A 27794-nucleotide genomic window follows, 5' to 3' on the forward strand; every position below is an offset into this window, starting at 1 on the left:
AATCCTTTAAGGTTTATCTGATTATAAACATATATGAATATTTGTGCCTGTAATGTTTAAATCCATCAACAGATCAGTTTATACCTTATTTGTGAAATGGCTCTACAAGCAAAGCTTGCACTGTAAGATCAGTCATACCCTTATAAGGAAAGAAATCAGTAGTTGTTGTTTGAGGGTCATTCATCATGACCAGCTGTACCTGAGCTACAGGCTAAAGAATACATATTTGACTGGGAAATAAGGAAGGTCAAATAAGCAGAGTTTGAAAAGATCCTCAGATGCTGTAACACTACCATATAAAGGCAAGAAATGCATTGTTTACAATGTGCAAAATATGTTAAAATGTGGTTTTATCACTTTGACAAAGATTTAATGCTGAAGGGATACTGGACGAGATTGAGAAGGTTATATCTAGGATGTAAGGAAAGAGAGAGAGAGAGATCAAGAGAAATCTGCCAGAGGACAAAAGGGAGGAGTCTTGGTGTGTGTCATCAGCTTGTTGGATTGAGGTGCTGCACCCTGCTGAGTTTAATCCTGGCTGATTAAGACGCAGCAAACAGTCATCTGTGTGAATGCACAAGTGGCTAAAGGTAACCTGCTGTAGACTTGGACTGCTGCTGCATTAACAATACAGTTTCATAGGAAAATAAACTCACAAAGGACAACTGAGAAGAAACAGGCGAGTAACTACCAAGAAGCATAGAAACCTAAGATATCTTTTAAATAGCATCTGAGCAACTGTTATTTTTGTCAACGGCATTTTACCTTTTTATTCTGCATCTAAATCAATACTTCAGGAAGATCTGAACAGGATGTCTACAAACGGAATAAGCGCAGCTCTAAAGCTCCAGTTCGGACTTATAAATCACGAAAATCGATACCTAACTGCAGAGGCATTTGGTTTCAAGATCAATGCATCTGGAAATAGTATGAAGAAGAAACAGATCTGGACTCTGGAGCAGGACCCGGATAGCCAGGTGGTTTTCTTGCGCAGTCATCTCGGACGTTACCTGTCGTCCGATAAAGATGGCAAGGTAAGATGCGAGGAGGAAGTCCCGAACACAGACTGCCGTTTCTTGATTGTGATGCAGTCCGATGGACGCTGGGCCTTGCAGTCAGAGCCATACTTACGTTATTTTGGAGGCTCTGAAGAATATCTTTCTTGTTTCGCCCAGACTATCGGAGAGTCCGAGCTGTGGGCTTTGCACCTGGCTCTTCATCCACAGGCTAACCTGCTAAGTGTTGCTCGCAAGCGCTATGCTCACCTGTCCACCCAAGAAGATGAGATCTCCATGGACAGCAACATCCCCTGGGGTGTGGACTCGCTGATCACCTTGGTTTACCTGGAAGGCAAGTACAGTCTAAAAACCTGTGACAACCGCTTTCTCAAGAATGATGGCAAGCTGGTGATGGAGCACGGCCCTAACACTAGCTTCACCCTGGAGCTCAAGTCTGGCAAGCTGGCCTTTAAAGACTGTGAAGGCAAGTACCTTTCGCCGAATGGCCCCACGGGCACCCTGAAGTCGGGCCGCTGTACGAGACCAGGGAAAGATGAGCTGTTTGATCTGGAGGAGAGCCACCCACAAGTCGTTTTCCAGGCAGCCAACAAAAGATATGTGTCAATCCGTCAAGGTAAGCGGTGATTGTGTGTTTGATGGCATGTGTTGGCTTGGCATAGTCCTAGTGCAGGGATCACCAAACTTGTTCCTGGAGGTCCGGTGTCCTGCAGATTTTACCCTAATCAAACACACCTGAACAAGCTGATCAAGGTCTTACTAGGTGTACTTGAAACACCCAGGCAGGTGTGTAAAGGCAAGTTGGAGCTCAACCCTGCAGGGCACCGGATCTCCAGGAACAAAATTGGTCACCCCTGTTCTAGTAGGTCACAGAGGGATTTTATGATGTGCGACTTTAAAGTTTATATTGAAAGTTGTTTGTGAAAGCCATAGCCGTTTCTGTCAGGTGCGGTTTATGTACCTGAGAAAAACATGTAAAGGTCATTTTCGACGGGATGTGGTAGTTGCAGAGGTTGATTTTCAATGGGAGAAATGCAGAAAGCAGCAAAATGCAAGTGGTTTCATTGATTTCAGGGAAGAAATGTGAGTTAACGTCCACAGGAAAAAGTGGATCCATGGCCAAACCAAATGAGAAGCTCTGGCATAGTCATTACCATTGGTATAAATGTAAAATGCACTAAAAACTAAATTTGCAATGTTGACAAGTTTGATATTGTTGTCAAAATAACCCGTACCCTGCAAAAATGACTAAACAAGCTGTATTATGCAGGTGGTCAGTAGCTGGTCATGCTACTTTATAAAGAAACACTGCTGTAAATGCTCACAAACCGATTGTTGCACACACAAACACAGTTAAATCATCTTTTTAAAAATTATGGATTTTCTGTCAACCCCATAAACAGTTCAAATGCATAAGAAATATTACGTTTTTTAAAACAGGGTTGTGCAATGCCCACTAAAACAAGATTCATGTTTCTGTAGATCCACTTACCTGTTCAAATCCTATTCAAACACGTGTTTTTAATTAAAAGTGCTCCTGAATGTATTCTTCTAGTCTAGACGCTGGTAGGTTTGCAGGAATAGGATTGTATCTCCAAGTCAAAACACTCTGTAAATAAATCTGATAAAAGGATCTCTGCTGATGCACTAAGACTATGTATGAGACACTGTTTTCTTAAGTACACCGAATACATTCAAACACTTTTGCCATGTCAAATGACCATTTACATGAAAGATTCAAAGGACATTAACTTAAATGCTTGCTGGAAAACTTAACTGGAAAGTCAGTTGTTTTTCTGTCTGTTTCTTCCATTTTTGGAGCTAGCATTAACAACATCAGCTATATATCGCAAATCGGTTGGTTAAATCGTCAGACCATTAATCTAGCTGCATGACAGTAGATATATTTACTTGTTTACATTTAAAATGAAATGAAAATGACCAACTTGTATACATTTTAAGGAAAGCACTTCTCTCTTAAAAGTTTGTCTGTATGTACCAGAGCCCAGCTAGTGCTGGGTAGGTTAACCTCACTCCTCTGACCTCTAAAGGTGCTCTAGCGACAGATGCTAGAGGCCAAGGTGTCTAGCCTTCTTGGTAGAACAACCGACTTCCATGAGGAAAGTCGCCAGTTCGATCCCAGATTGGAGGCGTTGGGTGGTGTAGGACCGGTGGGGTCTGGGGACCCAGATAAAAGGTGAGGTTTAGGGGGCCGAGTGTAACAGAGGCCAGCCAGTAAAGTGCTGTGCAGGTAAACCTCATTTATCAGACCTCTAAAGTTGCTTTAGCAACAGACAGTAGAGGCCATAGTCTTTAGCCTCCTTGTTAGAGCAACCTACTCCCATGCCGTTTCAATTCCAACTCAGAGTGGGTTGGGTGGCAACCACTGATATTGACCCTGGGCAGAGCTTGAACAATGTATCTTAACTAAGTGAAATTGGAAATGCAGCAGCTGGCATATCAACAACTCTCATATCAACAAGTCCAAATGGTTAACTGTCATTGCCTTGACACTTGTATAATGAAACTTTCAAACATCCCTGCTGAAAAATCCAGCTTAAACCAGCCTAGGCTGGTTGGCTGGTTTTAGCTGGTCGACCAGGCAGGTTTTAGAGGGGTTTTGGCCATTTCCAGGCTGGTTTCCAGCCATTTCCAGCCTGGTCTTAGCTGGTAAGGCTGGAAAATGACCAACCAAATCCAGCTAAAACCAGCTTGACCAGCCTGGTTTATGCTGGATATAGCTGGTTTTGGCTGGACTCCCAGCTTGGCTAGGCTGGTCAAGCAGGTTTTAGCTGGTCATCTCCCAGCCTGACCAGCTAAGACCAGGCTGGAAATGGCTGGAAACCAGCCTGAAAGTGGCCAAAACCCCTCTAAAACCAGCCTGGTTGACCAGCTAAAACCAGCCAACCAGCCTAGGCTGGTTTAAGCTGGATTTTTCAGCAGGGATAGGTGTGCAGCTGTAGTAGTTTCAACAGTGTGTCCATTTTACAAATAATGCCTGAATAATGCATTTCCAAAATTGCTAACAGGTCAAAGTGCAGACACCCATGGGTCTACCTACAGGTTCAAGGTCATCCAGTAAGACCATTAAATTGTCTGCGGGAAGCAGTCAAGTGAATTGGATTTAACATGTCCACTGTCCAGACGGGTATTTCCAGCAGATTTAAATAGACAGTTTGCCTAAAAATACATATATTTTTTCATTTAACATTTTCATTTTATTAATAAACATGCTGATGTAAACGTTCAATTGTATTTATAAATCATTACAATTTATTAGAAATACGTTCTAAAATGTTTTATTAATTAAAGAGTATAATAAGATTAATAAGCTATAAGCGTTGATGTTCTCTAACTATTAATGTTCTCAGAAGATTTTTTTCTTCGACTTTATCTGTAACTTCTGAGAAAAGTTTGCCAGCATGTTAACCAATGTTTCTTTCAAGAATGTTTTCAGTTAACTGGGACAGTGGATTATCTGGCTACTTATTTTTAATGACTTATAATGGAGTCATTAAAAAGAATAGCCTCGAATGAACATTCGGTTGCCAAATTGGATCTTTCTCATTGATCTGCCAATGAGAGCAAGGGAAGAAATCCCTTGAATACACACAAATATTGCGAATCAGTGTTGTGCTGCTTCTGTGGTGCTTTTAAGCTCATTCACCCTAAAATTATATTCATGAAAGAAAGTCAAACAGGTTTGATAGAACATCATTCAAGATTTTTGTTTTGTAAATTTCGTGTTGACTGTCCCTTTATGTACAGGGATTAGTGGATGAAATGTGTGCTTTCCATTGCTAACTAGAATTCTGGATAGTGTGTGACAGCCTTAGTGTGATGCTCTATAAGACAAAATAGACCTATTGATTTTTAGCATCCATTGTCGTTTCTCAGCCAATTTCAGCCACAAAATTGGATTATAGACTCAAGAACATGATTTTAGGATCAACATCCCTCTATGAAAGGCCTTGTGGCAAAAGAAGGCCACGTATTGTGTCGTGTACTGGTTTTCCAGAGTCATGTGATCAATGAAGACTCAATAACAGTCCAATCACATATACATTTTACTCTGCATGTTGAATAGTTTCCAAGCATATATCCTGCTTAGCAAGTCCTCGTTGGCTCATGTTGATTGGGTAGCGATGTAAGTGCTTTACTTGGAAATTTAAACAATATATTGCATTTAAACCACCATTGTTTATGTGTCACTATTCCTTTTTACACAGTGTCCTGATTTACTATGTGTGCCTGGAAACTAAGCTCCATTAACCTGCATCCCTGCAGACATGTTAATATGAGGTTAGATTTAGGTCATCAGTATCTAAGGGGAATATTACTTTGATGTCGAAAAATAATGTGATATGACGTTGATATTTTGTTGATTTTAGGTTGTGTTGGAAAGTGATCAAAATGCAATGTCTGTCCAACATTGTCCATTGATGTTGGGTTCTGTTCTGATGTCAACCCGATTTTCATTTCCAAACAACATGCAATATTCTACGTTGGAGTGCAAAGTCAATTTGACGTCATGTTGATGTCCTTTGCCGGCCTGCTGGGTTGAGACAACCTTTGAACACCAGTTTCAGTTATGAGAAAGTACAACTATTTGGTAAATTGGTAAATTACTTATGCATGGTACATTTTAAGGCGGCATGTTTAACCACTTAAACTCTGCACCGGGTCCGTGACGTCATCGACATTCGCTTTCAGATTCAAAGGGCTAGCGTTGCACCAGACCCCCGTAAGTTGTGTTGTTTGAAAGTGTAGAATCTATATTTTATGCACATATGCATCACTTTGGTTTTTATTCTACTGTGTAAAAGTTATTCACACTTAAATACACAGTATTTTGGACACCCGAGCTAGGTATGTTACATTGGTTCATTTTCATATTTTTTCATATGACACATGTACAAGTTTTAGCTTAAATGAAAGCTCTTGCCGGTGCTCATACAGTTCTAGCATTCTTTTTACTGAATTATATTCATATTCCAAACAGTTGCCGAATGAATTGTGGTGTTTCCATGGCGCAGAAATGTAAACAATACATTCATGATCAATAAGCAGCCCCAGATAGCACAGACAGCTGTCATCTCTTACCTTATACTGTGCCCTTCAGGGCCATTTCTCCTCTGTTTTTGAGGTGATGTGCATAAGTAATCCTTTTATATGTCTGATGTGGTCCAAACTAGAGGTCTGCATTCCCGCGGCTGTCCCGCGGGCGCTGCAGGACCCGACCAGATTTCTGCGGCGCGGGAATAAATCTGCGAATAAATCGCGGGAGCGGTCGGTAACGGGTTTAATTTGGGACAAGAGCGGGCTGTCTAGCAATATTGAGGATATTGCTATGCGAATGAGAGAGAGAGAGAGAGAGCGAGCTTTGCCTGTGTGTGTGCTTGGTGCTTGTGTGTGTGTGTGTGTATGTGCGCGCGCGCGAATAAGAGAGTGAGAGAGAGAGAGCTTTCCCAGATAGCAAAATACACTCGGGCCAGTTCCGGCTAGATTCTCGGCTGCCGGACTCCGGATGCTTGTGGACTCACTGCCCGATTCCGGCCCGAATCAATCGGGCCAGATGCGGCGGCCGTAAGCGAGCCGACGCTACCGCATCCGCGCTGGAATCGGCCTGAGAGTAATGTACGCTGCGGCCCGGAGCTGGCGCGACTCAGTATTTATATACCTTTATATAAAACCTTTTAATATTACATTGGTACTTGATACATGGTATTACAAGCCTTTGAGTTGATATAACAGCAAACGCCTGTGTGTCTGCTTGGTACTTGTGTGTGTGTTAGTGCACGCGCGTATGAGAGAGAGAGATTGGTCTGTGTGTGTGTGTGCTTGGTGCTGTGTGTGTGTGTGTGTGTTTATACAGCTTGGCTGTCTGGACTGTATAGCTGGAGATTTTCGGTTTTGTTCTTCCCCGCTCTTTAGCGGGATCGGGCGCGGCGGCCAGAAAACGGGGCGGGTCGGGCAGCGGGAAAATAAATTCTTATTATAAGCGGGAGCGGTCGGGTTCGGGCTAAAACCTGGAGGGTGCGGGCGGGAGCGGGATTCAAAATTTGGTCCCACGCAGATCTCTAGTCCAAACACAGTGAATTATATTTGATCAAACAAAAAAATAGTGAAATATGAAAACAATGATCGGTCCCTGTGGCTTGTACAGCACCTCTCATCAGTTGGAATGAAATAACTTTTGCATAGATTATGGTAGAGACCTTTTTCTTTTTTCCTATGATTACAGACATGTGCAGGAACCACCAAAATTAATTACAGCACGCTAGACCACACAGAACCTAAAAGGTACACTTTCAAATTCGAGTTTATAAAAAAAAAATACAAAAAGCGCCTCTTTTTTTAGGTGTTAATTATAACACAGACGACATATACAGCTATTTTAAACACTTTCAATAGTGTTTTATGAAAATTCTAAGGGTTTTCTTTGAAATGACACCAATTTTTTGCATTTACACCTCTTTATGTGGATTTAGGAAGCTTTTAAATTTGGGTAGGCAAAATCAGGGCAGAAATCCCCAAATAGCAGCAGAGTTTAAGTGGTTAAACTCAGTGTTGGGTCAAATATGGCCAAGCCCACAGTTGGGTTAATGTTTTTTTATTTTTATTTAATTTAATTTACTTTTTTCAACACAACTGTTGAGTTTCTCCATTTTTTGACCAATATTTGCATTAAAACAACCCAGCATTTTAAAAGTGCATAGGTCATGCATAGTAAATCACCAATCTACAATATGTGTATTTGCTTATATATTTAAGTCCTATAAGCAAGCAGTGAAAATCTACTGACAGACATTTTCGTTAAGATCACAGTTAGTTAGTAGATCAAGGCACTGGCTTGCTTATTAGGCCTCATGTATTCGGACTGAAGGAATTACAGAATATCAGGCAGGCTGCCAGGGTGAATGTTGGGGATTACTCCAGTAAAGGGCTTAGGAGGCAGTCCAGAGATATTTCTGAAGCATCTAATTTGAGTCTCGGCACACACAATCTGGTCACTTTGACTGGTTGGAATAGACTTGACGGTTGCTGGTGCTGTTATTTAAACCAAGGGTTCAGAGAGAGTGACAGAGATAAGTAGCGTGATCTCTGGTTTACTGAGACTCAGTCAGGTGCATGGAGTACTAACATGCTACAGGTGAATCTACTACTAGATTTGCAAAAACTTGTAACAATATGAAATTATATAATCATGCACAAAGCTTCTGATAAATGTAAAATCGCAAGAATTGGAAATTGAAAAAGAATATTGGTTGTAATAAGTCCACACATCGGTTCACTAACAAATTTATGCACATATAACATGACACTAGCATTATTTTACACCAGTTAGAGGGATTTTAACTTTGATACACTATAGTTTGCATTTTTCTGCTTTTACAAATCACTTTATGGTTATTTTTTGGTAGGAGGATGCTTTCAATACTGCCTGGGAAGTAACTATTTAATGTATTGTCAGAAAATATGGCTAATTCATATGAATAATAATAGTAATGAAAAGATAAAAGGAGATTTTTAAATGTGTCTTCCAAAAACCTTCACACCTAAACCCAACTATAATAATTGGACGACCAAACTGTACTAAAATGTATACATGAGATAAATGAATATGAATTAGCCACTAAATCCAAATATTAGCCACTAAATCATCAAATTACAAATGACTATGAGATTATATTGGCTAATCTGCATGACCATGGCATTTTGAGAGCCTAAAACTTTTAAAAACTGATTGCCATGTGCAAGTTTTTATAAACTGTACCATTATTGTACCACAATTATGTGTGCATGCATGTTGCATTCCATGTCCTCCAGTGATGTAACATATGTGGTGGAAATTCATTCATACACATTATGAGATCTGTTCTTTATACATTATTTAGGCCATACGTAGCAACTTTGTCACCTCTTCAATTTTCATTTAGTAATAAACAAAGAATTTGTCTCTTACCAGAGAGTTCAGATGCTACTTGAGTTCTTTTTTCCTTGATGTCTGTGGGGTTCCTCCCGGGGCCCGGCGGTTGGTCCCTCAACCCTCAACGAGTGGGCCAGGGCTGTGTCACGAAGTCTCAGGATGATCAGTTACCTCAGTGCAGATCCAGAAAGGTTCCTCCAAGACATCCCACTTCTGACACCAAATTGTTGTGCCTGTTTTTTTTAAAGAGGCTTTCTCTGTGGTCAGGAAGACAAATTCTTACCCAATATGTCTTTTAAAGCTTTAATTCTTTGCAAAGAAGGTCACACAATCATACATCAACGCCAGCTTCTGCAGAGTGAGACACAGAAGCAGAGTGAGTTCACTTTTTATCTAGTTTGTAATGGCCACAAGGTCGTCATACATGGATTGCAGTTTCGTTCCCTGCCACATACAGCCTAATTAGTTAATAGAAATAGAACAGGTGACAAAGTTGCCACGTATGGCCTAAATATATGACCTAAATGTATAAAGAACAGATATGTATGAATGAATTTCCACCACACGTATGTGGTGGTACATGACACTGAAACTTTGATGCATGTATTGAGCATGTGACACAATTTCTAGCGAAGCCTCGTATTGTGGCATGTATTGGTTTCAAATGTGGACAAATGAAGCCTTGATTTGTGTCCAATCACATACGTATTTTACTTTGCATGTCAAATAGTTTCGAAGCTCATATCTTGCTTAGCTAGACCTTGTTGGCTGTGGTTGATGGGTTTACGATGAGAGTGCTATTCTTCATAATTTAAACAATGTATTGTATTTAAACAACCATTATTTATTTGTCACTATTGATTTTTACACAATATCCTTATTCAATATTTGTGCCTGGAAATGAACCTTCATTAAGGATATGCACATAGATTCTGGAGTATCGATATATTGATACACAGAAACTTTTCATTTGGTATCGATATTTTTAAAAAGTATCAATATTGTAACTATTCATTCATTCATTTTCTTGTCAGCTTAGTCCCTTTATTAATCCGGGGTCGCCACAGCGGAATGAACCGCCAACTTATCCAGCAAGTTTTTACACAGCGGATGCTCTTCCAGCTGCAACCCATCTCTGGGAAACATCCACACACACATTCACACACTACAGACAATTTAGCCTACCCAATTCACCTGTACCCCATGTCTTTGGACTCGTGGGGGAAACCGGAGCACCCGGAGGAAACCCACGCGAAGGCAGGGAGAACATGCAAACTCCACACAGAAACGCCAACTGAGCCGAGGTTAGAACCAGTGACCTTCTTGCTGTAAGGCGACAGCACTACCTACTGCGCCACTGCCTCGCCTTTATTGTAACTATATTTTAATAATTTCTGCACAACTAAATGTTTTAGTGCTGTGTACAGGATGGTCGGTGAAGCTTTGTATATAAGACGTTACACCAATCAATCTGCGGCAGAACGTGAGCATGCAAGTCGCACGTGGCATTCCATTTACAGAATGGCACAGTGGTAGAGAGGAAACATAGTGTGGTGTGGTGCTACTTCTCATCAGCAGAAAAAAAATTGCACGATGCAATATTTGTGATTAGAAAGTCATACACAACAACAATAAAAGCAACCTTTTCAAACACTTATAGACAACACACCTTGAAACTTCTAAAGAAGCCAAACAAAAACAAGTTGCCCAGTAATCCTCTGCTCAGAAATATATTTATATATAAATGTTTTTTTTTTTACTTGTAATGATCTTTTTTTAATTCCTTAAAAAATCACATTAACATTGAAAATAATAAGTGATAATGTATTAGTATCGTAAAAACTTGAACAAAAAGTATCGGCATTGTACCGCATTAAAAAAGTCGTAGTATCGCCCATCCCTAGCTATCATTAGATCAAACTCAATCATATAAGGCATACCTGCCAACACTCCCATTTTTGACGGGAGTCTCCTGTATTTCACACCCATCTTCCGCCATCCTCCCATTTTGTTATTTCTCCTGGAAAATTTCTAGAATTTTACACATCCCCAAGTCTCCCACGTCTTGACCTTTTTGGTACCAAAAACCCCCACCCAGTCATCAACTTTGGTATAGTATTTGATCATCGCCGCCGCCCAAAAATCGGTCCATGGTACAGTTATTAACTCAATTGAACTCAAATGTTGTCAGGTATGATATAAGGTCATAATTTATTTTATTGCTACACTTCAATGGATACATGGTTTTATTTAATGGACAATTAAACAAAATTGCCAGGCTTTTATTTGTCCTCATAACATTGAAACTAAGGGGCGTCACAGTGGCGCAGTGGGTAGCACAATCACCTCACGCCAAGAAGGTAGCTGGTTCGAGCCCTGGCTAGGTCAGTCGGCATTTCTGTGTGGAGTTTGCATGTTTTCCCCGTGTTTACCGCATCTAAAGACATGTGGTGAATTGAATAAGCTAAATAGGCTGTAGTGTATGTGAGTGTGTGCAAGAGTGTGTGGGTGTTTCCTAGTGTTGGGTTGCGGCTGGAAGGGCATCCGCTGTTTAAAACGTGCTGGATAAGTTGGCGGTTCATTCCACTGTGGTAAACCCAGATTAATAAAAGGACTAAGCTGAAAAGAAAATGAATACATGAATATTGAAACTATGGAGAATGTGGTGGTTATGTTACTTTATTTGATAAATGTCTGATATACTGTAGACTTCTGTCACATTTTTATAAGCACTGGAAGGCTCTATTTTCAACACTCTCCAAGCTTCAAATCTTTTCCTGAAACAACTAGAGGAAAATACAAGTGCTTCATGGGGTTTCATTTCCCCATCCTTAATGTCCACATGCATTTGTATTAATGGAGTTCTTCCTACTTATGAGACATTGTCAAGAGCATGCCAAACCAACAGGTGGCGATATAACACTAAGCATAAAGCCATGTTGGGCAATCAGAAGCTGGCAAAAGTGATAAACTCTGTCTTGAGTCACATTTTCTAGACTTTTTAAAAAAAAAAAAATCAGGAAATCTTTTTCAGAATGTTTCAGTTTCATTCACCTGACACTGCATTTGCATGTGGATAAACAGCCAAACCACATAAGAAAAGCTTTGGTTTAAAAAAAAACAGTTTTTGTGAACAGGACCTCGTAGCCTAGCATGACATTTTCTTTTCCAAATAACACACATACTGGAACTTTAAATGACCTGTCAAACTGTCATATGTACATTTCTAGACAAGTCTAGCTTGTTTCACACATTTTAACAAACTGATATTCTATGAAGACAATAGAGTGGAGGAACTCTGACGTCACTTTGTAGGCTAATCGGCTGCTAGCATAAAACTGGTTCCCTCGTGAAAATCCCTATAGGATTTTCCCATAGGGTTTTCGAAGATTGCGAATAATAAGCTCTGTGTTCAAACACGGTTCATTACACTTACACGTTTTGTTCAGCCGGATAATTGTCACACGAAAATACAACTTTGAGCACTTTTGGATCTTAAATGCAAACGCAAGACTTGAAAAGCTAACGTTAGGCTATAAACGGACTACAGCGCCCTCGGGGCGCTCGTCAGTGACGTCAGCACCACCCTGCTACAGACAATTTATCAAGCTTATTTTTAGAAATAATGTCCATGACAAAGAGTTAATCTCTCTGTTTATTATATTATAATCCACGCTATATATTATAAACTAATAAATACGCAAACACACATAGACCTTTGTGCCTTTTGGATCGTTTTTACGTGGGAAATACATCTGTTTTGCTTTGCGGTTGTTCTAAAAGTTTGTGTATAAATGTGCCTATATAGTCTTATTATGAGACATATTTAGATAAGTGTATCGCTCGCGCACACAGCACGCTTACCTTAACAGACGACAGAAATGAGGCGTGAGGAGGAACAAGTCAATCAAATGCCTGCAAGTTCCATCATGGACACAGAGCAACATTCAATATTCCTTTTTTGTCACGAAGTACAGCGAAAAGCAGCTCATACAGTCACATATGCTGAACGTTTTATGGAGGAGTGTAAATACTGCAGTTAAATGTGTTCAGATGAAGAAAAAAAGACGAGAAATCACTTGATCACGTTAAAATGACAGTTAATATGTCTGTATTTTTACACATTTATTCACACGTTTTCATTACTGAGAGCAGGAAAGAAACAGGCTGCTGCACTGGTGAGCAGTATCTTCATATTATCGTTTAATTAAAATAAATGATCAACAAATTAGTCTGTCTCGACAGCCTTTATAAGTGAAGGAATTATCTACACACAATCTGAATTCTCAATTAGAATAATACAACAAACTATAAAATACTCTTCATGAAAATACCTAAATCACAGACAAATCCAAATGCCCAACACAAGCGAGCCGCGCTCCAGACCAGATCAGCTCGATGACGTATACAGTCCCCGACGCCGCCTGTAGTCCCATTTAGCAACTTGATAGCAACAGTCTTTTTAAAGAAGCATAATCGATTTAAAAGTTGAAGAGTGTGCTGTAACTGATGTGTTTTATATCGTAGAACAAAACGTGAAAGTATCTTGAGTTGGTGTTTGCCACGGACCTTATTTAAGCGATTTTACTGAAACCTCATTCAAAAAAAGCCATTGAGTTTGGGACGAGGGAACCGGAAGTGCTAAAATGCTAACTCGCTTCCGGGTTTTTTGCATACAAATTGACGTCATAGTTCCTCCACTCTATAGCTGCGTCTCAAATCTCATACTTATGCACTTTTCTATGCCAATGAATGCACTTTAATTACTCGGATGCTGCACTTATTCAACCGGTAAAATGAAATGTGTAGTGTTGGACACTTCACACACTCAACGACCGCACCTTTGCTCTTGTAGCAGAAGGGGCGAAGCTATCGAGAGCATATGTTGGATAAATTTGTTTATTTTGGATTATAAAAGTAAAATTCTCTTTCGATAGTGATTATAGCGCCTCCCGATGGTAAATGCGGTTATATTCATGGCAGGTATCATTTGACAGTTTGGTCATTTATTTGACTAATTAAGCAACTGTCAAACATCATCAGGGAAACAGTTTGAATTTCCGCTTAGTAAAATAAAACGTCAGTGTTTCATTTGCGACTACACTACATACACTATGGCCCCGTTTACACTAGTGCGTTTTAGTTTTAAAACGGCGTTTTAGAATGAAAACGATCCGCGTCCACACTCGCGTTTTACCCAGCGTTTCTGAACTGCTCTCCGTCCACACCAAAACGCTAAAAACGCACATCACGTGACCACACAGACACTCTCTGCCAAGCGCTGCAGCCTGTCTACCCAGATGAGAGCTATGCTAGTCGGACTTCTCATCAAGCATCTCCCGCTGGATCTAATCTCACTATATTTATTAAACGGGATATTTCATTCATATTGTTGTCTTTATCTAACGACATATTCCCTGACTTTGGTCATTGGATTTTTTCTCAGGTAACGTGTTTTGGCTGAGCGCAAAGATACGTTAATGATTAATGAAACCACGTAGCCCATTCTGTATATTGACTGATCGCTTGCCTTTATTTCCTATAATGTAAAAACTTATTGTATGTTATACTTTTATAATGGCCATTATCGATTATTAAAACTGATATTTAGCAAAAGAGAGGGTGTGTTTCGTATTTTCACTGAAATTGAAAGGAGGCAGTTGTTATAGGCTCCGTTTTGTTATAAATATTCACAGAGTGAAGATGACGCTCATATATGCAGCACGACGCCTCAACATTTCTGCTGTCTGTTAAGTTGTTAATATCAAAATGAAGATAGGCAGTTCCTTAAATCATGTTTACATTTTATTGTTGAGAAAGTGGAACAACGTAGCCAGGGTGATGTGAATGAAGTTATAAAGTTTGAAGATTTACCCGTGTCCTCGGTATAGTCTGTTTTCCATATCAAACTGAGAAGAAGAGACTGCAGCCTTGATCAAACTTGCGAAGTCTGAACTTACAAGGAGAAAATGCAGGACTGAACTGTGTGTGTTAGGCTACTTAATATTCAGGAAAAGCCCCAATCAGAGAGGCGAATGTCAGCAGCCCCGCCTCCGTTTTCAGATGTCTCCGTTTTCCATCATCCACACTGAGACGGAGCAGCAGCGTTTCAGAATGAAAACAACCTCTCCAGCGTTTTCGAAACGCTCCGTTTTTGGCGCTCGAGAACTCCGGCGTAGTGTGGACGGTTGGCGTAACCGTAGCAAAACTTGTGCGTTTTCAAACTAAAACGCATTAGTGTAAACGGGGCCTATGCTGTTAAGTGTGTAGGTGCATAAGCAGTGCACATAGTGTATAGTGTGCCATTTGGGACGCAGCTATTACGCTGTGCAGAATTTAACATACTGTTGTTGACTACATGAAAGAGCCTTTGAACAACTGTGGTAACTGAACGGTACTTATAAGTGGATTCTCAGTAGGTGCAAGTGAGCTGAAAGAGAGAGTAGTGATTACATTGGTTACAGCATATATATTATCAGCTGGTTTGACAAACTGCATGGTATAAAGTGTTATAAATAAATGACTTGAGTCGAGTCTTTTGTGAGTATAGTCACTTTGAGGACCGAGCCAAACTGCTGCCAAAATTCTGTATAAGCTGTACTGTTTGCTTATGTAATTTTGTAGAGACGTGTTAAAGGGACAGTTCTCCCAAAAACAAAAATATCCTCAACACTTATGTAAGAGGCTAAATCATCATATGCATTTGTTTATATGACAAAACATGCTTTGTGACTCAAGAAGGTCCATACTGAATACAAAGGCAGATACTGACAAGATCAGGGCCTGTTGTGTGGACTTATGGTTTTATGGTGTGGTCACATGTTGATTGGTCAGTTTGAATGTCTTGAATGGCTTTAGTCACATGGTCAAGAAAGATACAAGATAGGTGGTAAACTCGAGCTCTGTCTCTTTTCCTGCCCTGCTTCTCTCCTGCTCTGCTCCTCTCCTCCTCTGGAGTCTATCTTCTCTGACTCTACTGCAATCAGGCTTTTGGGCCTGCTCTCTTTGTCTCTCTCTCCTTCCCCCCGTGTCTCTCCTTCTACCTCTGGTAACTTTAATTTTACTTTTAAGCTGGGTACAATTTATACCATATGTTTTATCATTTCATATTTTATCATTTTATACAGTATTTTGTTATTAATTCAGTTGTAACCATGGAGAATTATTGTCATTAAATCATTTCATTTTCAAGTATTTGTGAATTACTTTTGATTTAACATCAACACTTAATTGTTCCATATAGCAATACAGTACAATCACATAATATCAACGCTCTCCCACATTTATAGCTATTAATACTGCCCTTATTTCCGTTTTTGGTATGAGATTGCAGAAGAATGGTTTGACTAGAAATGTACAGTTTTTTACCATCATGCTGATCACTTTTTAGTCGCTCGGCAGAACTACAGACAAACAAAAATATTCTGACCCCCTTGTATATTTCTTTTTCCAATTTCTATTTAACAGAGAGCAGATTTTTTTAACACAATTATAAACATAATAGTTTTAATAACTCATCTCTAATAACGGATTTATTTTATCTTTGTCATTATGACTGCAAATAATATTTGACTAGAAATTTTTCAAGACAGTTCAATACAGCCTAAAGTGGCTTTTAAAGGCTTAACTAGGTGAACTAGGCAGGTTAGGGTAATTAGGCAAGTTATGGTATAATGATGATTTGTTCTGTAGACTATTGAAAAAATATATAAAGCCTAAAGGGGCTAATAATTTTGATCTTAAAATGTTTTTTAAAAATTAAAACTGCTTTTATTCCATAGATATATACATTAGATGTCGCCTGGCCTATTGTTGTCTATTGGACGGAATGCGTCAATAGCACCGCCATCTTGCTACAGGGTAGCGCTCCTTTGAAATGAATGCGGGACCAAGGTACAGTGGAGGACTGTGGCCATCCAAAGCCAGAGATATACACATATACACATATATCTATGATCGGGAGTTTTCCTGGATGTTAGTATTTATTTATTTTTTTCTAATTACGAAAATGATAATTTTACATCACTTTTCTACATTGATGGATCAGTGACCGCACGGGCATTCCTGACAAAAAGCTTGTGTTTGTGTGTACAGAAATGTACTATTCACCCTCCCTGTTAAATTGAATCTTATCCGTGTCCTAAAACACACCTCCTCTCCTGCTTTCACTTCTCATACTGACGGAGGGAGCGATTAGTTTGTGAATGAATCCCCCGAACGGCTCTTTCACTAACATTAGCCGACAATAATACAAGTTTCTGGCAGCGCAGCATCTCGTTGTCATATTTCTTTTGCATTGTTTGCTGATTTTATTCAACAAAACTAGCATAAGCCGAGTGTTTAGTGTGAGTTGGTGCTACTATCCCTTATGGTGAATGCAGTAAGTGACTGTATCATCAATAACGTTACCTGATTAGCACAAAAGTTCAGAACATACAAAAACAGAAAAAAACTTGATATTAGCTATGAAATGTTCTGCCTTTGTGCTTTGTTTTCTTTGTTTGCTCGCTACTACGCCCGTAGACATCGCTAAAGTCCCGCATCTTCACGTAATAACACTGTGTTGACTAGTGCGGTTGAATGACATTTGTCCTGGGAGCACTGTACCAATGTGGCGGCGCTATTGACGCATGCTCAGGGTCCCTATGCGATATCTAGTGTATATATCTATGCTTTTATTCTAGCTGAAATAAAACAAATAAGACTTTCTCTAGAAGAAAATGTATTATCAGACATACTGTGATACTTTCCTTGCTCTGTTAAACATAATTTGGGAAATATAAAAAAAAAGAAAAATAAATTCAAAGGGGGGCTAATAATTCTGACTTCAACTGTATATAATATCAAAGTCGAAGGCTGTTTTATTCCAGCATTTCAAAGTATATATTATTTTGTGTTCAATAAAAGAAAGTCAATCAAACAGGGTTGGAAGAAGTAGAGGAGCTAATGATGACAGAATTTTCATTCTTGAGTTAACTATTAATTGAAGTCTCAAGCTGTCATGGTGAATTTCTTTTTCCAGGAGTTTGCATCTCAGCTAATCAGGACGATGAGACGGACATGGAGACATTTCAGATGGAAATCGACAAAGAGACGAAGAAGTGCATGTTCAGAACCAATGGTGGAAACTACTGGACTCTTGTAACTCATGGAGGGATTCTGTCCTCGGCCACGGAAATGTAAGAGCATGTTGGTTGAACTAATGCATGTTTCATATTTCTTTCAAAATGTGATTGTTGAAGCTTGATAATCATGAACAACTTTAAAATAATAGTTGACTCAACTTAAGATTTTAAGGCAATTTTTGAGTTTACTCTACTTAAATCGAGTCAAGTGCATGCTAATGCACTCCTGCATTGGGCTCACACAAATAGCTGCCAACATTTGTCCCTGAAAATCCGGGAGACCAGGGGCCTCATGTATCAACGCTGCGAACGCACAAAAACTTTGCGTACGCCAGGTTTCACACTCAGAATCACTCACGTTTGGATGTACTAAAGATGAACTGAACGTGGGAATGTGCGCAGCTCCATGGCTGCTTTATGCCTGGCGTATGCACATTTTTTGTGCGTGTCTGTTTTATTTCCTTTGGCGACTCCTAGAGGCAGTTGTGTTAAATTGCTCTCTACAAAGTGTCTGAGCCTTGAGACGGGTTCATCTAGCAGGTATATAAGGTTTCCATACCATACAGTTGACCAGCTAAACATTAAAGCACAATTTGCAGCGGTCGCCTGTTTTCCCAATGTAATCTGAGCTATCTACTGCACGCACATTTCTATCAAGGCACCATCTGAAGATGAATTTGCATGCATGAATCAGAAACATTTCCATTCAATAAATGTGCAAATAAAATATAATGCACAAACTTATTAATGATTCCTACTTGTCTTTCTCGTGATAAATAGTTGGCAAAATCTGATATGTAGCGGAGGGAAAAAAGAAGAAAGAGTTCATAAGATGCTGGATTCGAACCGAGTTCATGCTCGAATGTGTCAAAACATGTTGACCTGCGTCTTACTAGCTGCGCCACTGAGACTGTTAAGGGTGCTGCAACATTTTACACCTATAAACCACACTATTTCTTTTCTAATTTACTCAGTGCGATGTTCAGACCCAACTGTGTTAACCGCATCAGCTAAACTCTCCCACTCTATTTTTTTCTTTTGTTGTTAATTCCGGAGAACAAACTAGCAAATAACACCGATTTTCTCCGGTCTACCTCCGAAAGGGGCACCTAAAATTCACATTCTGTTGAAAGTTTCGCTTCTTGCTTGCTTTTGCCTTTGCTTTTTCGTTGGGTTTTGCCAAAGTAGAGTCATTTGCATATTCATACGGGGGAGGAGGCAGGGAGGGGTTTTGTGCTCGTGCATGTTGCGCTCAGTTTCACGTTCATTCGGATGTACAAAAGAATATGCGTGAGATTCGGCGTACTCAGTGTTTCATACATCTGAATTTTTTCTGCGTACGCACATTTACAACTTTGTGCGTACGCAATGTTTTAGTATTCTTTCCACGCAAGTCTTCGTACATGAGGCCCCAGGGGTGTTAGGTTCGGGGGTGAGGTGTCCGAATAACACTGTTGAGAACCGGGTACTGTTTACTGTGGTGTTAGTGACTACTATGAAGCGTGTTTCGGGCGGCCGCTATGATCTGATCCTATACCAATGTTGGCGACCTGGGGGTTTCACATACTGGTGGGGTGGGGGGGTTGAAATTATGGGAGTTTTCCAGGAAAAATAACAAAATGGGTGGGTGGCTGGAGATGGGTCTGAAATACGGGAGACTACCCGTGTAGGCAGGTATGCTCACAACATACACTCTGCCTATGTCCAGCACGGCATATCATCACTGTCTCGCGCTGAACGCTGTCGACCAATCGCAACAAGCTGTCATCGGTCTAATCGGCGCAGATTAGCTTTGCACTAAAAAGGGGTTTGGGAACAAATGAATCACTAAAGGATTCATATGGGAGTCGCTGGGATAATTAGGTAAAAAAATAAATGCATAAGACAATGAAAGGGTTTTTTGACCTTGCATGCATATTAGACTGTTGTTGGAGACCCTTACAACCAAAATATGACCCTTTTTAATGTATAATAGGGGCTCTTTAAATAGTTAGGATTATGTGCATCTACATGAGGGGTAGGGTATAGGTATGGATTATATTTATAAATAAAATAATGTTCCAGGATCAATATCGTTGTTAATCCAGGATCGCATCCTACTTGGCAAAATCAAACCCACCTAAATAAACAAATTAAATGTGTGTTCTCCTAATTGGTAGAGAAGAAAACACCATGTTCGACATCGAGTGGTTGGGTCGACGAATCGCTTTGAAGGCAAGCAATGGGAAATATGTGTGCACAAAGAAAAACGGCCAGCTGGCTGCAGTGAGCGACTCATTGGGTGAGTACAAACGCATTCATCAGGATCAGATACACACACAATGACAGGCAAATAATAACACTTATGTCCTCGACAGGAGAAGATGAGCAGTTTGTGCTGAAGCTCATCAATCGTCCCATCCTGGTCCTGCGTGGAGAAAATGGCTTTGTGTGTCACCACAAAAACTCCAACACCCTGCACGGCAGTCGCTCCTTTTACGACATCTTCACACTGCTTTTCAGCGATGGCGGATACCAAATAAAAAGTGAGTTATATTTCTATTGGTTGAGCTTTGACTGAGGTGGAACCCACACTCTTCTACTCTGGATATTACAGTACTGTGTGTTTTATTTAGCTTGAACTTACTGTTTTGGAGGTTAATGTTTACTTTAGTTAGGCTCTTGACCCTTGACTGTGTAACATAAATACACTACCTGAATAAAGTCTTGTCGTCAATCCGAGTTGTAAGAGCTACAAATAATAAGTTGACTTCTAGTTGATCATTCGGGAAAGTGGCAGAAGGTAGACATTTCCAATGAATCATCTGTTGAACTGCATTCCAATCATCACAAATACTGCAGAAGACCTACTGGAACCCGCATGGACCCAAGATTCTCACAGAAATCAGTCAAGTTTGGTGAAGGAAAAATCATGGTTTGGGGTTACATTCAGGATGGGGGCGTGTGGGAAAGTGCTAGATACCTCTTCGGACAGAGATTTTTCAGGACCAGTCTCAAAACAAAGGGGTAAGAAAATTTCCCAGAATACACCAGCGACAATGGCAGGATAGCTGCACCCGAAAGGAAAGAGATGCACAAACTGGTATTTTTTGTCATTATTATGAGTTTCTACAACAAACAAGCACATGTTTTAATATATTCATAAACGCGTTCGTGTTTTACCGTCATGCTTAAAAAAAAAAACGCCAAAAATAAAACCCGCTAAATTTGGCTATCTATATTCCCTAATGATAACTCCTGTACAGCAGTCCCACAACACTCGATGACACTTGAACACCCTGTCAAAAAAGTCTACTGGCAGGGAATGAGCTTTTTACAGTGTCTGCTATAATGTTAACGTTGTTTTTTGTTTGTTTAAATAAATGAATATGGCCATGATGTAAATACACAGTGTAGTTACGATCTTACTGCCACATTATATTGTCAGAACATAATATATGCCTTCACTGATTTTTTGAAGCTAAATACCAAAAAATAACACAACTGGAATAACTACAGCAGTCATCATCGTAAATCTCATATGAAGCAAGAGATCGCGATGATATATGATGACGTTTGCAGCCAGGTGCTGTAGTGCTGTCCTATTTCTTAGGGGTAAGTTTTGAACCCCTTCCCCTTCACACTTTGTTTCAAGGGCCAAGGGGAAGGGGTAGGGCTACAAAATAGAATTGGGATTGTGCCCTAGACTTTTGATAAACTTGCAGACTGCAAACTGGTAAGAGACACCTCTTTTCTTGTAGACGTCTTGAAGACGCAATATGACTGCAGACTAACCAACATGTCTCAATAAAGAAATTCTGCTTCTTCTAGTCTCCTGGACTGGGCTCTCATTTTTATAATGTTTTCCAACAGTAGCCAAGGCTCACACATTGTCTTGCTCACTGGTATTAAGCTGATTGGTAAACCAGCCAAGGCCCACACATTGTGTAGTTCACTAGTGTTAAGCCACTTAGCAAGGTAGCCCAGGCATACATAGGCTGTTTCTCAATGTGCGTTTTTCAGTGGTCTTGTGTCCTTGTGTTCTCGTGAAACGTCATCAACAGCTGCCTAAGTTCAGTTCCAATACTCAAGACCGCAAGTATGGAGGACCCGTGAAACTTCCCGGATGTGTTCTTGATATCGAGGACGCACCGATGCAGACTTGAGCACCGAACTCGCTCTGGAAGTCCCAGAAGTCATTGCTACTGGAGGTGGGAAGTGCAGCATTTTATCTAGATTTATTATTAAAGTTCATAGATATGAATTATTTACCTCAGGAGTTTCCCTAAATGAAACTGTGAAAGTAAACATTACCATGGACACCTTAATAAAGGAATAAACAGATTAAGGGTGTTTGTTTGCTGAAATTCGTATTAAAATCTGTTTTATTTATATTGTGCGGTGTATATTTATAATGTTTTTATGCAAAGTATATATTTTTAAAAGGGGAAAAACAATAAATCATTGTATGAGTGCTGTAATGTTTCAATAATTTACCATTTAAAACACGTGAAGGTCATGTGACCATCAGGAAGAACACAGCATCTCAATTCTCAAAGGACGCGTTCTCTGCCCTCGCGGTCTCCTGAGTTCGTTCTTCCGAGGACACCTGGCAAGACCGCTCTCCACAAGAACACAAGTCCGTTCTCTGCGTTCTTGGAATTGAGAAACAGCCATAGTCTGTTGCAAGGTTGCCCGGGCCCGATCCTGACAAGCTGGTGTCCTGGAGGGTTTGGCTCCAACTTGCTTCAACTTAAACCTTCCAGGAAGTTTGTAGTATACCTTGCTATGTAGTAGAGCTTGCTTAGCTTGCTTAGATGTGTCAGGTTGGGATCGGAGCTGGACTTCCAGGACCGAGTTTGGACGCCCCTGGTCTAATTCACTAGCGTTAAACTGGTCAGCAAGGTAGCCCCACCTGCACAAGGATTGAAAAAGACAGGTCTCAACAGAGACAGCAGAATAAACCTTCAACTCATACCTGCCAACACTCCCGTTTTTCCAGGTAGTGTCCCGTATTTTAGCCCCATCTCCCGTTTTGTTCTGTCTCTGGAAAAACTCCCGGAACACCCCACCCTCCCCTCCCCCATGTGCACCAAAACAAACGTGCAACCATCTCCATAACTGCGCCCCCCTCTTCTCTACGCATGCACACCCAACCCCTCTTCCCACCCCCAGTCTCCCGGATTTTATGAACCAAATGTTGGCAGGTATGCGTCAACTATTCTGGCATATGTTTAATGCAGCAAATGCCTTTCCAGCCACAACTCGGTAAACCAGAGTAAGGAGGTTTCAATTCCAAATTGTTTTAAAATTATATTGAGTTTGGAGTTTGAAATGTATATTTTTTTAAAAATTGTACAACTTTAAGTTTTTCGTGACTCCTCAAACCCTGTTTTTCATATCTGAAAATATGAGTGGCCTGTAAGATTTTTTTCCCAGTATCATATCTAATTGTGTTCTCTGGCACAGGTGGAAATCAGAAGTTCTGGTACGTCTCCAGCAGTGGTCTGGTGTGCACAGATGGGGACAAGCCTGAAGATTTCTTCTTTGAGTTTGTGGAGTATGGTCGGGTTGGCATCAAGGCCCAGAACGGCAAGTACCTGCGTGGCGATCAAGGAGGAACGCTAATGGGTGACGGTCTCAGTGTGAATGCCTCATCCTTGTGGGAGCACTGAGACAACAGGGACACAGAAACACAAACATAGACTCACTGAAAAACATAGAGCTCTCATGATGACATCTGCGGAACCAAATGACTTCTCACTTTCTCGAATCTGTTCTGTCTGTGTATGCATGTGTTTGTGTGTAACTGAAATATGTGTGGTTTTATTTATCTGTAATGCTGTTTTCCACCATGGGATAAAAAAAAACTAAACAGATTTTATGTAGCTACAGACATTTGTTCTGCTTTCTTTGGAGCATTCATTTTGGGAACTAGTCTATTTTTTTGCCCTGGTTTTGCTAAACTTTTGCACATGTTTGTGATCTCCGAGTAATCAGTGAGGTTTATTTATAAATTAATTTCGAGAGGATCACATGCTTATGATTTATCACGGCCGGTCTCGTATTAGTTAATAATTATCTTCCAATCATATGAGCCCTAAGCTACTATAAATAACCAGTTTTCAGTCCACTTTATCTTCATCCGAAAGAAAGCCCTCTTCCTCCCCAATTCTCTTCCTTTACCATTGATCGGGCGCCACGGCGACCCAGTGGTTATCACTGTGAGCCCCACAGCAAGAACACTGCCGGCCCTGGTCCCGCCAGGCAAGTAGGTGTTTCTGTGAGGAGTTTGTATATTCTCCCCTTGTCCATGTGGGTTTTCCCTGGGTTCTCCGGTTTCCTCATACCATCCAAAGATATACATCATGCATAACAATCAAGCACTTGTCTAGCCCCTTTTCTCACATGTTTCCTTAGCTACCGCAGCCAGAGAGTTCTGATATCCACCGAGCTCAAGCTCCCCTCTCGCTCAGCAAACTGGAGAAAGCCCGCGCTTGAGGATCCCTTGATCAGTTAGCATTTCTGTGTGGCTTTTACATGTTCTTCCCGTGTGCTTGTGGGTTTCCTCTGAGTGCTCCGGCTTCCCCCACAGTCCAAAGACATGCACTATAGGTACATTTGGTGAATGCAAGAGTGTATGGTTTCTAGTACTGGGTTGATAAAATATATGCTGGAATAGTTGGCGGTTCCTTCCGCTGTGGTGACCCCTGATAAATAAGGGACTAAGCTGAATGAAAATTGTTTAATAGTAAAACAAATTACTTTAACATTTTTAAACTTTAAATTAATTTACATTTCCAAGCAAAACTTTGAAGTATTGACAAGGTTTATTTACATATTTTATTCGAAAAATAAGAAAAAAACACCTGATGCAAATAAAAACAAAGGTATTGAGGGTTTTGATATGACTTCTGCACCGCTTTTTCTTAAAGATTTCTTTCGATTTTCACAATACCAACTCATGCGTTTCTCACTGTTATATAATGCAGTTGTAATTTTTATCTCGTTGATCAGCTGGTTTATTTAACACCTGAATTGCAAAACAAATCTGAATTGGGAGATCAAATATCATATTTATTTGTTTGTTTATTAATTATCCCATGGTGGAAATGTGTATTCATAAAATACCATTTGATTCATATGAAAAAATGCTATGTTAAGCCGTGGTCACACTGTACTTTTCGCCCCATAGGCTTCCATTAATACACATGCGAATGAATCACAAGAAATCGCAAGCTTGTGCGACAAGTTTCAAGCTTGGTGAACTATGACCTGCGAAAATGCATCGAGTGATTGCGTGAGACCAACAGAAGATCAAAAACATGACCTCTCAACAGAAATTTAAAATATAGGCCAATCACTCGCTTGTTTACCCAGCAGGCACAGGATGTCAACATGATGTAAGATTGAGGTTGTACCCCAATGTAGGGCTGAGCCGATAAACAATTTTTTATCAAATTGCGATAAGGTTGATGACAATAACAATGATAATGACTGGATTTTTGTCCTCTATAACGATCTAAGAGTCAATCACACATCAGAAATGTGCTGCAATGTTAATATTAGAGACGTATCGAACTTTCGCCCACTGAAAATCTATATAGCTTGATGTTGTGTGGACGTTACCAATATGATGTCTATCAGACGCTGGACTATGGTTGCCAGACCTGATGAATAAATGTCTTAATGTGACAGGCTCGACGTTAGATTTTGGCCACTTTCCAATAAAACCTAAAATCCACAAAATATTAAAGTCATTTCACATCATTATTGGACGTCAAATAAAATTCAAGAGTTCACACTTAGCTGATAATCAATAAAGCATAATTGGCATGCTGTCCCGAGAGAGAGCCGTAAGCTCGTAATTTCCTCAAGCTCGAGGCTCCCTCCCATTAGAAGGACGAAAGGGGAGTTCGAGCTCAGTTAGGTCTCGAGAACTTCCCTGCTTGTCGCTGTGTGAGAAGTGTAAACTAAGTTTATCTTGGGTGATAATTTGGTTAAGCCGATTGGCTATGGTGTATGTTTTTGGACGGTGGTTTTTGGAAACCCACGCAAACACAGGGAGAACATAGAAACTCCGCACAGGAACGGCAACTTGCCGGATAGGAGGTTGGACCAGCAGTGTTCTTGCTGTGAGGCGACAGTGCTAGCCACTGGGCCACCGTGTCGCCCTATAGAAAAAGTGGAGGTGGAAGGGGGGAAACTTTAAGACGAAGATAACTGGAGTGAAAAACTTATTTATAATGATTCCGTAATCCTCTAATAGAGCAGATTACAGAGCTAATGAGGATATAATAAGCATGGGATCCTCTCGAAATTAGTTTATAAATAAACAACACTTTTCCTTAGATGCTGGCAACCTAAATCTAAGGGTGCTTTCACACCTAGACTTTTGTTTCGGAACCTGTCTCGTTTGCCCAGTTAGCGATTTTCGTTTGGCATATGTAAATCCACCAATTGCGCTCGCATCTGCGCCAAATCAGTCGCTCTGAGATCGCTTGATAGAGGCGGTCTCGGCTCGATTGAAACGAACTTCGGAGCGCATTATTTATAGTTAGAAAGCGATGCAATCCGAGCCCAGCTTTATCACAGTGTTTTATGGATATGTAATCTGCATACGGCTATATGAAGAGGGAATTATGAGTAGGGCGGGAGGTCATTACAGACATGCCAAGTCTCCTGAAAGTTTCAGGAGTCTTTCGCAAATGCACAGAGACTCCCGGATGCCCACAAACGTGTGATAATCTCCCTGAAATCGTGCGTCTCTCTACCGCTCCTCAAATATGTCAAGCACCCTTCTCACCCCTCCCCAACGCATCCCTTCTTGCTCTTCAGACATGTCGCGCACCTTGTCAAACATCACCAAACCACCACTTACACGTGACTTGTTTTAGCTCGTTTTGGTCTGTTTAGAAACTTTGCGGTGTGAAAGCGAACTGCACCAAGAGCAAATAGCAACAATGTAACAATTGTAATCTTTGTTTCAGAACAACTGAATCGATTCACAGGTGTGAGAGCACCCTTAATGCCCTTTTCACAGCACCTTTCGACAAAATTTTGCATGCTCAAACTCTAGTGTGACCGCGGCATTATACTTTATACCACAGGTGTCAAACCTGCAGCTCTGCACAGTTTAACCTTTTAACCCTAATATAACACACCTGATCAAACTAATTCACTTCTTCAGGCTTGTCTGAAACACACAGTTAAGAGTGTTGAAGCAGGGTTAAAAACTAAACTGCATGGCTGCGGGCCTTCAGGAACTGAGTGCAGAAGCCCTTGTATACATTAAACTTTTTGTCATTTTTCATATCAGTTAAAACGAAGCTTGATTATTTAGGCTGTTAAACTGTTCATTTAAAATGTGTCTTATGAAATGGATCTGTTTGTTAGAAGCCTCAACGTGTCAAAATGTCTTTGAACCCTGGAAATATTCCTTTAGCAACTTCATTTGTTGATGAAATTAACCATAGGTGACGAATAGATCTGCAAAAAATATATTGTAAACATGGAAATGACGTCTGTTTTTGTGTGGTGGTGCAGCTTTTTTCAAATAAAAAAATAGCACAGCGTACTATGTTGAATGCTCTGAGGTGCGTGTGAGAACGAATGACATGATGATTACTACCCTGCTCTCGTAAAAGTCCCTTCTTCAACTAGACAGATAGACAACTCCCTCCACTGATATATTGAACTGGAGAATGGATTTATTGCGACCACCACTTCCGGTGTATATGGAAC

At 40.4% G+C, this 27794-nt stretch overlaps 1 protein-coding gene across 5 annotated transcripts; it reads left to right on the forward strand.

The window, feature by feature from the left end:
- Positions 1-26579, forward strand: fscn2a (fascin actin-bundling protein 2a, retinal). Of its 5 annotated transcripts, XM_087243442.1 has the most exons (7): positions 522-679; positions 798-1632; positions 17969-18125; positions 20231-20352; positions 20429-20596; positions 23520-23826; positions 26375-26579. In XM_087243442.1, the coding sequence occupies exons 2-6, from the start codon at positions 813-815 to the stop codon at positions 23723-23725; spliced, it is 1473 nt and encodes a 490-aa protein (XP_087099568.1). In that variant the 5' UTR covers positions 522-679; positions 798-812; the 3' UTR covers positions 23726-23826; positions 26375-26579. The 5 variants fall into 5 exon arrangements, with proteins under 5 accessions (XP_087099567.1, XP_087099566.1, XP_087099568.1 ...); XM_087243441.1 differs by having other exon boundaries at positions 1-679; positions 23520-26579; XM_087243440.1 differs by having other exon boundaries at positions 474-1632.
- The last annotated feature ends 1215 nt before the right edge of the window (positions 26580-27794 follow it).

Source organism: Danio rerio, chromosome 3, assembly GCF_052040795.2.
Source record: "Danio rerio strain M-AB ecotype USA chromosome 3, GRCz13ab, whole genome shotgun sequence".
Lineage (NCBI taxonomy): Eukaryota > Metazoa > Chordata > Actinopteri > Cypriniformes > Danionidae > Danio > Danio rerio.